This window comes from Apodemus sylvaticus, chromosome 6 (genome assembly GCF_947179515.1).
Source record: "Apodemus sylvaticus chromosome 6, mApoSyl1.1, whole genome shotgun sequence".
NCBI classification, from domain to species: Eukaryota; Metazoa; Chordata; class Mammalia; order Rodentia; family Muridae; genus Apodemus; species Apodemus sylvaticus.
In genome coordinates this window covers 71,142,429-71,154,979 of record NC_067477.1, presented here as the reverse complement: position 1 = coordinate 71,154,979, position 12,551 = coordinate 71,142,429, and the positions used below count along the sequence as shown (strand labels likewise).

Below are 12,551 nucleotides of genomic sequence, written 5' to 3'. Positions count from 1 at the left end.
CTTGAATAATCCTTTCAAACAGATGGAGCAATTTTAAAAATTCAAGGCATGAACCCGCAACTGCCACCTTCCAAAAGTCAGGATAACTCGTCTGTCAGAGGATCACATTAAGTGGACTTTTCGTTCCATTTTAGCTTGTACCTCGCAGTAAGGACCAATCCTCTCCGCAGACATTTCATAAATACTGTACAGATAGCCCAGTTTTGCTTTGTATCAGTAAAAACATGAATATAGAAGGGAACTCTAGTGAAGCCGACTCAAAGCAGAAATATTGAGTTAAAGCGTTGATGAATCATTAAGCGCTAAAGGAAATCCAAGTGAGTAGAGCGGCATCCTGGGTACTAAGAAGAGTTGAGGATGGGAAGGCAAACTTCGCCGGTCAGCCGCAAGCCATTGTGCGCGGCAGAAGCCCGAAGCGGCGTGGCTGTCAAGGGGCAAGTGCGCACCGAGGCGGGGGAGGGGGCAGGACGCCACATCCGAAGGGGGTGCAGGAGCCAGGAGGCAAAGACGCTCGTCCCAGGCCCTCTCCGCGTGTTCTCACCCTCAGGAGGCCCAACAAGCGCAAACTCAGTGCCCAGCGGGCCCACGCCAGACTCTTGCCAAGAGGCGCTGGGCCCAAACCCGGAGGCCCAGTAGGTGCCTCCGGAGGAGCCCTGCGGACGCCATGCTAAAAGCCAAAATGGCTGCCCCAAGGATGCCCGCAGCGCGCCGCCTGTGAGGAGGGAGCCGGCCGCTGCGGGAGCGGGGGAGGGGGCGCCCGGAGCACCGTCACCGCTCACCGGCCGGAGCCGCTCAGGTAGGTCCCCTCCGCCCCTTAGGGCACCGGCCTCAGTCCCGGCCCCACCCCCGGCCCGTGCCCGGGCCACAGCCCGCAGCCGACCCGGGTGACGTACCTGCAGTTCGGCCCGCTCCACCTCCCAGTGCGCCCGCTCCATCTCGAACCGAGCCCACTCGTGCTGGATGTAGTGCAGTATCCCCGGGATAGTGTACTGTTGCGGCCGGGACAGCTCGGGGCCTGCCGGGGGCCCCGCCGTCTCGGCGGCCGGAGGACCCCCACCGCCCGGCGCTCCGTTCGCTCCCGGCGGAAGGCTCAGGTTCCCCCCGGGTCCCTGCTGCGGCCGGGGAGGGGCTGCCATCCCCTGGCCGCCGCCGCCTCCGGCCAGCTCGTCCATTGTGTGTGGGGCCCCGGCCGGGGCGCAGAGCGAGACGCCGACAGCTGCGGGGAGGGCCGGGACCGTGGCCCCGCGCTGACGGCAGGGCGGGGGACCGGCCGGAAGAGGGCCGGGGAGGGGGTCGTTGCCCGTGCTTGCCGCGGATCAGAGCAGGGAGCTGCCGGCCGCCGCCATTACAGTCCCTCCTCCATCTGCCTGTCTCACTCACTCACTTTGGGAAAAGGGGGGCCGCGGCAGGAGGGGGGAGGGACGGATAAGGAGGGACGTAGGGCCGCCGCTCGCGCATAGCACGCTGGGTAGCGAACGCCGCGGCAGCCGCTCTCCGGATAACCAAATAGAGTCCGGCCTCACCCCCACGCAGGCGCACTAAGGATGTACAGCTATTAGGGGGCGGGGAAAGACCTCGGTCCCGCCCCCGGCGAGCGCCCGGCCCCAGCTTTTCCACGCCGGTAGAGTCAGGATGCAGCCTTGACTTTGGGACGCGCGCGCGTGGGCGTCTGGCTTCCGGGTCGTTTTCTTCACGCCCAGATCTTTAGGAGCAGCATGCGTCTCATTCGAGGGCCTGGGCTTTGGAGCTGTGTTCAAGCCGGCCTTCATACAGCCCTGGAATTCCTGACGTTTCTCTAGAATTCTTTGCGTGTTTTGCTCAGTCCCAAAGGGTCGGGCCTCTTTTCTGCCTGTCAGTCACTTGGCCTCTGGTTTCGTGGCACCAGTCCGTCTGCAGGATTCAGGAGACGTTTACTTTTGGCAAATAGCCCAGATTCTTCCGGACTTTCTCACTGGTTCCTGGGCTTCGTCGTGACCTGCTTCTTTGGTCCCACTTCGGTGCTCCTGGCCGCCAGTTGTAACTTGTCTTAAGTCTTTATTATTCTGAGATAGTCTCTGTTTGAGGGAGTTTGAGCTATTGCTTCATTTTTTTTTTTTTTACTGGAAGAAGTAGTGGTATCTTTAATCTTGAGAATAGTGGGTTGGATGGCAAACGATAACTTTCAAAGAAACTGATGTTTAGTCATAAATGAACGTAGATATTGTCATTAGTGGCAGAAATTTTGACCGAAACAAAATGAAAGTATTGTAAATAGAAATGAAAATATTGTAAAGTATTGTAAATTTTATTTAATTAAAATTAAATCAACACAGTGACATCATCATTAAATGGTTTTACAGTGAAATGCTACCTACATAAAGGGTCAGATTTTAGGTGCTATAGTGTGCATTTTTCTGTGCTTGGTTTCACAGGAATTATCCTCATAAACTCATAAGTTTTTAAAGTAAATAGAGGTAACAACTTCACTGCCAGACTTGGTGAACCATGTCTTTAGTCCCAGCACTTGGGAGGCAGAGGTAGACAGCCTCATCTCTTGAGTTTCAGGCCAGCGTGGTCTACAGAGTTCCCGGACAGCCTGGACAACAGAGAAACCCTGTGTGGAAAAAACAAAAAAAAAAAAAAAGGAAAGAAAAGAAAAACTAATAGCCAATTGATAGTACAATAAGATAAAAGCAATATTTAATAGCAAGTGAGAAGAAAAATACACAGTATTTACAGCTATACAAGAAATAGTATATAAAATTGGTTGTGTTTTTATTTTCACTATGAAAGCCTATAAAAATTTTCACATTGGAGCATGTAAGTGACTTCATATCATATAACTTCTGAAAGAAAAAGAAATACATTTTATCTGTCATATCTGCTATGTATGAAGAACTAATTGGGTCTCTTACACTTATTACCATATTTATGTATGAAATGTAGTCTTTAATAATATGGAGAAATGACTCATCAGTTAAGAGCACTGACTGCTCTTCTAGAGGTCCTGAGTTCAGTTCCCAGCAACCACATGGTGGCTCAGAGCCATCTGTAATGGGATGCAGTGCCCTCTTCTGGTGTGTCTGAAGGGAGCAACAGTGTACTCACATTAAATAAATACATCTTTTTTAAAAAATATGAAGAAATATGCCAGGCGTTGGTGGCACACGCCTGTACTCCCAGCACTCTGGGAAGCAGAGGCAGGCGGATTTCTGAGTTCGATGCCAGCCTGGTCTACAGAGTGAGTTCCAGGACAGCCAGGGCTATACAGAGAAACCCTGTCTCGAAAAAACAAAAAATCAAAAACAACAACAACAAAAAAAAATATGAATTGTTTTGTTGAATAGTATTGTTATCTAAGAGTACTGTTTCTTCTCTTATTGACAATAACCATACAGCTGGTTCTTGCAATCCCATTCCTTACGGGAGAACACAGAAAGCTCAGGAAAACCTTCATCCTCAGGACCTTTTTACAAACACACGAAGCTTTTTTTTTTGAGGGGCCTGAAGCCCACTTGGCTGGTGATTATAGCAAAAGAGCATGATGCACATTTATATTTCTCACTTCAGCACAAGGTAAGTTTGCCCCAGCCCCACCTACCCTGCAAAAAGAAAACTTTATTCTATTGTCTGTCTTAAGTGGAGACAGGCAGATCTCTTGAGTTTGAGGCCATCCTGGTTCCAGAATAGCCAGGACTGTTACCCAGGGAAACCCTATCTCAACAGACAAACAGAAAATACAAATGGCAAAGTTTGCTCCTCTGTTGAGATGATGTTTTACTGTTAGCATGGTGCTTCCTGCCCACTACTACTGAGAACACTGGAATGAGTTTCTAGAACTTTTAGATAATGAGTTCTCCAAGTTACACATCACAGTTCAGCTAACCTAACTGGAATTCCCTCTCTGGTCCCTGGCTGAGTCATTTCCTCTCCTCAGTCCCCTTTGAAACTTCCTATTTGTCCTGTCCATCACCAGTCACTCATCCTGCTCCTGCCCTGCTTCTCCTCCTTTCAGAAGGATTCCGGGTAGGTGTGGGGTGAAGTGACTGACGTGCTGTCCTTAAGCGTGAGCTTCTCCTGTTTCTGCCACCCAAGTGCTGGGATCGCAAATGGACTTCAGTGTGCTCAGTTCATGATGATCTTCAAGAAAGTCTATGTATGTCGGCTCCGTACTTTCTGCACTGGGGAGGCTGAGGCAGAATTAAGGCTGGGAGTTGGAACCCTGAGCCACATGATGAAGTCCAAGTTAGCCTCAAGGGCAGTGAAACCTTGTTTGTTGTTGTTGTTTGGTTTGGTTTTTTTAAAAAAAAAGAATACCTATATTTTTGATCAGCTTAGTTTTGAGGACACTTTTTGTTTTCTTTCCTACAAGTAATATTTGATATTACTTGTTTTTACTTAGGTTTTACCCAGCTGAACTTGATATATGATTTACATGTATTATGCAAGCCAAAGTATATCAGGCTTTTAAGTAAGTTGGGAATAGATAATACACAAATACTTCTTATCAGTTATTACATATGTGACTATGAAAAGCTTGTACTCTACTCTGCCTTTGAGAACCAAGTAGTGACTTGTGTTTATCTAAGCACAAGTTTGTCTTGGTGACCATACCACCTGTCATCTTTTCATGGAAGAACTCAAACAGGTTCATAAATACTATTGTAGTTGGTTTTTTTCCTCATCGTAAAGGATATGATAAGGATTCTTATTTTCGTGACTGGGAGAACAAGTCACAACACAGTTCTTGATGACTTTAGCAAGTCCCATTGTATAATAGGAAGTGGTCCCCACCCCTTCATATCAGTGAGTGTGTGTGTGCATTTGGAAACAAGGAAATAAAAATCTCCCTTCACAATTTGCCTACCTTCTGATGACTAGGCTCAGTATTGTCATTAGCATGTTTGAGATTATAGTAATTTCAGGTGATTCAGTTACTCTTGGAAATAACAGGGTATTGGCACTTATAAAGTAAGAGAGCAAACAAATATTACAGCCTAGAGAAGGTTTCATAAGAACTGACATGAGTTCATACCAGAGTAGCATACCGCATATTACATGTTATATGTACATGTTATATGAACAGCTACAACCGCCACGGAGGAGGCAGCTTTAACCTGCATGGAGGCCTACCCTGAAAAGTGAGATCAGATATTGGCTTATCAGAGAAGTTGCTTGTGGCAATGTGTCGTAGTTTGGTTTTTTACTGCTGTGAACAGACACTGTGACCAAGGCAACTCTTATAAAAAACATTCATTGGAGCTGGCTTACGGGTTCAGGGTTCAGTCCATTATCCTCAGGGCAGAAGCATGGCAGCATCCAGGCAGGCATGGTGCAGGAGGACCTGAGAGTTCTATATCTTCATCCAAAGACAAACAGGAAAAGACTAGCTTCCAGGCAGCTAGGAAGAGGGTCTTAAAGCCCATGCCCACAGTAACACACCTACTCCAAGGTACACCTCCAAACCATTACACTATGAAAATTACAAATATATACTTTATGTATTATTCAAGCCAAAGTATACCAGGGAATTCTGGGCTTTTAAACAAGTTGGGAATATATAATACTAAAATATCTTCTTATATATTTGCAGGGCACTTGAGTCAGGCAAATAAAATATTTGTAAAGAAATAAAGAAAATGGACACCAAACCTTTAAGAAACCCATAATAACTATATAAAATTCTAGTCCAAATTCATTTTGCCATTGTCCCCTGGGTATTATGAGTCAGAAAAAAAGTAGGCTGTGGTGATATTGTATAATAGCTATCTTATAGAGATGTCAGAATTGAAGAGAAAGAAAAGAAAATCTCCTGGAGCCAAGTCCTTCCTGTACATTGGCTGAGAGTGTACAACCAAGTCTCTAAACATAAGAGCAGAATGACTGGAAACTCTGAACAAATTGCTATGAACAAATGGGAACTGGCCAAAATCTCCAAGGTGATAATTTGACAAGCTTAAGGAAGTGACTTGTCTTCCAATGGCACAGCAGTGTGTATTCAAAAAGATGGTGCCAGCAGGGGAACCTGTGCTGAGTAACCTGTGTAGGACAGTGCTCTCCTTCAGAGACTGCTGAGGTGTGGTTTGGTCTTGTCTTGTTCTTTCTTTTTTCTTATATTAATGATCAAATCCAGACTCTCACATATGTAATATACACCACTAAGGCCATACCTTCAGCCCCTTGAAAATATATACCAGCATATTTTAATCACCTTTAATTGTGTCTTTCTATTAACAGCCCAACGTAAAGTATATAACAGTTACCCACAGAGAAGAGATGGAACTCTTTTTTCTTTTCTTTTCCAGGACTAGAAATTGAACCCAGGGCATGTGTGGCTAGCACTGTTGCTATCTTCCCAACCCTTCTTTGGACATGTATTATTTATTTGTGTTTTGTGTGTGTGTGTATGTGTTGGGGAAATACGCATGTGCACACACACAGACATACATCAGTGCTCATGTGGAGGTCAGAGGGCAGCTTAGTGGAGTCATTTCTTCTGCCATATGTGTACTGGGGTTAGGGAAGGTCAAATGGAGGCCATCGGGCACAACAGTCTTTACCCACTTGCAGGCCCTACTTTTTATTTTGACAGTGTCTGGCTAAGCTGCCCAGACTGACTTCAGACACTCTCTGGCCAGAACAGGGCTTGGATTTGTGAGTCTCTTGCTTCAGCCTCCCTATTAGCTGAGACTGGAAAATTCTTTAGAGACTTTTAAAATAACTCTTACTGAGCTTTGTTTCTTTTAGTTGAGGGTAGTACTAAGAATAGTTTGTGTTCGCAATACTAAAGATTGAATCCATGTTTCTGAGCATGTTCAATAGCTCAATAAACACTCAGCTCATGATTAATATTTTAACTTACGTCGGGATGGACTGGTTTTGGATGGTTTGGGGAATGGGGGTTAGCTGTGGGGATCATACTAATCCCCCCTGCATAATAAACCACATGCTCTATTGCTGACTGTACCCTACCTAGCCCTAATAACTCTTGTTAATAGTTACCAAAGTTTTGCTACTTTATTGCATCTACTGTATTTTTCTTTCTGCACGAGGATTATTTTAATTCTATTCTATTTCACATTTGCCAGCCCCTACTCACTTAAAGTGTCCTGTACACTGCCCTTAACCTGTCTCCTCCCCTGCCCCCACGTGTACTCTCCTCCTATTTTCTGGATCCCTTTACTCACTCACTTCTCTCCTGCCTCTTCTTGCATATGAATATTTTCTTGCCCTGTTCTGCTGGCTCTCCTTGGTTTTCCTAAGGGGATCCACTCCACTCCCTTTACCTCAGCTCTCCTTGCTCTTTTAGCTTTCAGTGGGGGGATGGAGAGATGACTTCATATCACAAATGCTTGATGCTTTTCCACATGAACCAGGGTTTAGATTCCAGCACCAACGATGAGTGGCTCACAACACCCTGTAACTCCATCTTCAAGGAACCTGATGCCTACAGCTGGACAAGGAGGCATAGGTACTACATGCAGATAAACAGGGGGTGGGTGGGCTTTGTAATACAGCTGGATAGATGGATTAGTTTAGCTAGTCTCCGTAGGAGCAAAGCTCTCCTAGGGAGCTGTGTTCAAGCTGTAAATACCTAGGTTGCAGAGGGAGCTTTGGTGGACATTTTCTGCACACTGTCAACATCCACACGTGGACAAGAGGAAGATTTTGGCATTTCTCTGTGTGACTCACCCCTCTGATGGGGAGAGGGTGGCTTTCCCAGTCTTCCATGGGTCTGAGGCTCTGGGGTCCTTGACACAGCTGTGCCTGTCACAGCACGCACACTCAGGACTTCACCACTCAGGGTTCCCTCCTCTCCCTACAGTGGCAGCTTTGGCTTTCCTGTCCTAATTTTCTCATTATATAATCAGGTCACTTCCTGGACACTTTAGGTTTTGTACTGTCAAATAATGACAAATGTCAAAAAGTGGATGGAGAGACTCTGTCTCAAAAATACCAAAATAACTAAGTAAATAAATAATTTAAAAAACGGCCAGGCATGGAGGTACACCCCTTTAATCCCAGCAGCTGGGGAAGGCAGAGGCAGCGGATCTTTGTGAGTTTGAGACCAGCCTGGTCTACATAGTAAGGTTTTTTTTTCTTTGTATTATTTTTAGGAGGATGGGGACAAACACAGGGTCTTACACATACCGAGTAAGCATGCAGTAGCTGAGTGCCGTTCCCAGTCCCAGTGGATTTACACTAGTAAACACTAGAGTGCAGGAATTGTGCAGCTAGGATTCTGTTTATACTCATCACTAAATGGCAAGTCGTTTGTCCTTTTTTCAAGGGAGGAGGGATCGTAAGGAACAGGGTCTCATGTATCTCAGCTTTGCTTCTCAGCTTTTACTGTGTAGCAGAGACTAGCCTTGAACTCCTGACCCTCTTGCCTCTGTCCCTGAGTGCTAAGACTATGGGTGAGTGACACCATTCTAGCTGAATGACTGGCCCTTTAGACCAGTGTTCTCAATCTGTGAGTCTCAACCCCTTTGGGGTTGAATATCAGACATCCTATATATCATATACAATTACATTACAATTCACAACGGTAGCAAAATTATAGTTATGAAGTAGAAAGGAAATAAGTTATGGTTGTGGGTCACCATGACATGAGGAACTGTGTTAAAGGATCGCAGTGTTAGGAAAGTTAAGGACCACCGCTTCAGACAAATCCAGAGATAACAAGCCCTGAAGGGAACACAGAAATTGAAGCCAGACCAGCAGAAATGGAATCCTTCCTCCAGTTTTATGGATAACTTTGGCAAGTATATTGCCATATATGTAAATGGGAGATGGAGTGTCTGTATCTCACAGGGCTTTGAAAAGGACTGGAAGAAGGTAGGTCAAGTGTTCAAAACACCGCCAGGCTCCTAGTAAGGCTTACATGAGCATGGTCTGTTTCATTTCCTGAGTTAACTGTCTAGTTATCCTATAATGTATTTATATCTGTATGTATTTTATATTTTGTGCTATAGGGTGTCTCAGTTAAACTTCAGTTACTCCAGTTCTTTTGGTGACAATTGGAGGACATCCTAGCTTGAAAGTCCTGATGGCAGAAACTTAAGAATGCTGATTATATTGCAATCTGGAAGCAGAGAGGAGGGAAGGCAGAGAGGAGGGAAGGCTGCTGCTGCTGCTGCTGCTGCTGCTGCTGCTGCTGCTGCTTCTTTCTCTTTTGTAGTGTGTGCAGGACCCCAGCCCAGGGAATGGGACTGTCCATTACCCTAATTGGGATAGTCCCTCACACACTTCTTTCTTTGATGAGTCTAGATCCTGCCAAGTTGACAATATTTGTTTGTTTGGTTGGTTGGTTGGTTTTTGGGTTTTTGGATTTAGTTTTTTCCAGACAGGGTTTCTCTGTATAACCCTGGCTGTCCTGGAACTCACTCTATAGACCAGGCTGGCCTCGAACTCAGAAATCTGCCTGCCTCTGCCTCCCAGAGTGCTGGGATTACAGGTGCGCCACCACCGCCTGGCTCAAGTTGACAATATTAGCCACCATATAATAGTGATAGCTTTGGCCATTGAGAGATCTTCCAGATTGTCTGGTCAGCCTGTCTATAACTTCTTATAATAACTTTATTTAATAGCTTTATTTCACGTACTGTAAAAGTAATTGGCTTTTCCTGGGCATACATATTTATACAACTTCTACCCTAAATCCCTGCCTTTGAGAAATCACTGTGTATCTCCCTCTGGTGGTTTGAATGAGAATAGCTCCTAACAGCTCAAATGTTTGAATGCCTGGGTCTCAGTTAGTGGAACTGTTTGGGAAGGATTGGTGGTCTGGTTTTATTAAAGGAAGTGTGTTAATGGAGGTAGGCTTTGAAATTTCAAATGCCCACCCCAGGCCCAGTGTCTTTCCCTGCCTGCCTGTCTGCCCACCTTCCTGCCTGCCACTATGCTTTCTGCCGTGATGATCATAAACTAACCTCTGAAACTGTAAGAAAGCCCCCAATTAAATGCTTTTATAAGAGTTGTCTTGATCGTGGTGTCTCTTCCTAGTAGTGGGACACTAAGACACACCCTCACCCTGAAAACCCTGAATCTTCTGTCTTTTTAGATTTGCCTACTTTGAATGTTTCGTGTGAGTGGAGTTTTACTAACATCCTTTACCTAGTGTTTTCAAGGTTAATCTGTCTGCTCTATTTTTTATTTTATTTTTTTAGAGGCAGTTCTGCAACTTTGACATTTAACAGGTTAGTTCTCATCCACATTGACCGTCTGTAGATTTTTGAATATAGTAACAGGCATGTAAGTTACCAATGTGTAGAGCTTGTCTGGTGACTCCTCATCCTCATTACGTTTTCTGGACAAATTTATTCGGATATGATATGGAACGTTCCTTATTCCCTTGACCCAGATGGCTTTATTGAACATGGTGTCAGTGCGCACATCTGGTGTCCCCATTTCCTTCCATTTCCTCATTTCTTTGAGTGCCTGAGGAGCATGCTGCTTGAAGCCCACTCCATGGATGCGCTTGTGAATGTTGATGGTGTATTCTCGGGTCACCACCTCACTGATGGCAGCACAGCCCTTCTTCCTCACGCCTCCCTTCTTTGCAAGAGCCATTCTGCCGGGCCCAAGTTGAACAGGACTGTCTGCTCTATTTTTAATCTATATTTAGATATTCCTTTCCTTTAACTGTAATCCATGTGAATGTAGAATATGGTATTCTGATTTTATATTTTCATTATCTTTATTCATTTTTCTCATTCTGGGACCCAAACCCAGGGTCTTAAACTTGCTAGGAAAGCATGCTACCACTGAGCTAAATCCCCAACCCCATTTTCCCATGCTTATCTATAGCTGTGTGTATCCATTTTTTTTATTTTCCTGTTTTCATTTTGTTTATTTTATGTATGTGAACACACTGCCGCTGTCTTCAGGCACACCAGAAGAGGGCATCAGATCCCATTACAGATGGTTGTGAGCCACCATGTGGTTGCTGGAAGTTGAACTTAGGACCTCTGGAAGAGCAAATGGTGCTCTTAACCACTGAACCATCTCTCCAGCCCTTTTCATTTCATTCTTATTTATATTTATATCTAGATTTATATGGGTTTTTTTTTTTTGGTGTTGTGGTTGGTGCTGCTGTTTTGAGACAAGATCTCATTCCATAGCCCCAGCTGCCTATAACCCATTATGCAACCCAGACTGGCCCTGGGGCTGATAATAATCCTTCTGCATCTGCCCCCTCAGTGCTAGGAATACAGGAATGACCTGCCGTACCTGCCTTGACTACTGTTATTAAATGGTGAAAAACACCAAGGTTGTGTTCATCTGATTAATAAGGAAGGCTTCTCCCTCTGTTCACTATCACAGTATTAGAGACTTTCAGGCACATTGCTAATTATCCCATAGATAAATTCTTAACACTTGAGTGTCTGAGTTCAGAGGCAGAAAATCACTTTCCTATTTTTGTTGTTTTAACATTCTGTCAGATCATACTGTAGGAAAATATAACAACTTAAAAGACAAATGAGTTTGAAAGTACAAATGTGTACCTGTTTCTTTCCATCTTATCAGTCTTTTGAATTTAACCCTCACAAAGGGAGGAACTTAAAGTCAACACAGCTAGATGCCATGGTGCAGCAGTGGACGCAGGTCTGAGGCAGGGGGATATTGAATCATCAGCTAAATAAACCTTAAAAGAAGTAAGCATGCTGTGTTACAAGAATGACACCATTTATTCCATTTAATCTTTGCCCTACTCTGTAGAAAAGCTGTTTAGATAGCCAGAGGTCAGTATTACGCTAGCCAGAGCTAGGATGAGGAATTCAGCCCAGGTACTGGAACAGAAGAGGACAAAACCATAGGAATGCCTGAGCTAGCCTGGTTAAATGAGAAGTCCTTTAGGTGAATCCCAACACACATAGACCCACTCCCCCTTTCCCTTTGTTTTGTTTGTTGAGACAAGGTCCCACAAATTGGCTCAAAATTCACTGTGTAGCTCAGGCTGGTCTCAGCTGTCCAGGTGTCAGGTTACAGACTGTACCACCATCCCTGGCAATAGTGTCAGCTGGTAGTGCCCCTACTCTTGCTGATTCCTCAGCCCCTCTTCCCGCCCCTCCCCCTCTTTTCTTTCTCTTTTCTCCTTTGTTAATTTTCTTTTGAAAGAGGGGCTATGTAGCTTTGGCAAAGCTACAGACTAGTCTGTGGACCAGACTGGCCTCTTTCTTTTTTATTTTATTTTATTTTACTTTATTTTATTTTATTTTATTTTATTTTATTTTATTTTATTTTATTTTTAAGCCTCTCACAGAGCTCAGGCCTACATTGGTAGGCTAGTCTGGACCTCATGGCTGCCTTCTGGCCTTAGCCTCCAAGGTCCTGGAACTCTTGACATGACCCACCATACCTGTCTTCAATTACAGTTTTTCCAAAACGAAATGGAGACATCAGAGTGCAGGCCAGTGAGATGGGTTAAGATTCCGTGGACAAAGCAAGGGATTGGGGGGGAGCGGGGAGGAGCAGGCCTTTGATCCCAGAGGCAGGCAGATCTGAGTCCAGCCATCTCTCCAATCCAGGAAGTTCATTTTAAACAAACATTAAGTGACACTTAGTCACAG

At 44.9% G+C, this 12,551-nt stretch overlaps 3 protein-coding genes across 8 annotated transcripts in view; 1 reads left to right on the top strand and 2 right to left on the bottom strand.

Annotated features, from left to right (window-relative positions):
- Positions 1 to 1,441, bottom strand: part of Strn3 (striatin 3) — a 79,144-nt gene extending 77,703 nt beyond the window's left edge. The window contains exon 1 of one of the 4 annotated variants that reach the window (XM_052185876.1): positions 894 to 1,441. In XM_052185876.1, coding sequence (XP_052041836.1) covers positions 894 to 1,172 — 279 coding nt within the window. In that variant the 5' untranslated portion in view covers positions 1,173 to 1,441. The remainder of the gene's footprint in view (positions 1 to 893) is intronic. The other 3 variants (XM_052185877.1, XM_052185878.1, XM_052185879.1) reach the window with 3 other exon arrangements.
- Positions 395 to 12,551, top strand: part of Ap4s1 (adaptor related protein complex 4 subunit sigma 1) — a 39,117-nt gene continuing 26,960 nt past the window's right edge. Inside the window, exons 1-2 of one of the 3 annotated variants that reach the window (XM_052185883.1) lie at positions 422 to 796; positions 7,356 to 7,450. The gene's annotated coding sequence lies outside the window, so the exon portion shown is untranslated. Of the gene's footprint in view, positions 797 to 7,355; positions 7,451 to 12,551 lie in introns of all 3 variants that reach the window. The other 2 variants (XM_052185885.1, XM_052185881.1) reach the window with 2 other exon arrangements.
- Positions 10,158 to 10,563, bottom strand: LOC127687353 (60S ribosomal protein L31-like). The gene has a single exon (XM_052185886.1). It carries the CDS (start codon positions 10,549 to 10,551, stop codon positions 10,180 to 10,182), a length of 372 nt encoding a protein of 123 aa, XP_052041846.1. The 5' UTR covers positions 10,552 to 10,563; the 3' UTR covers positions 10,158 to 10,179.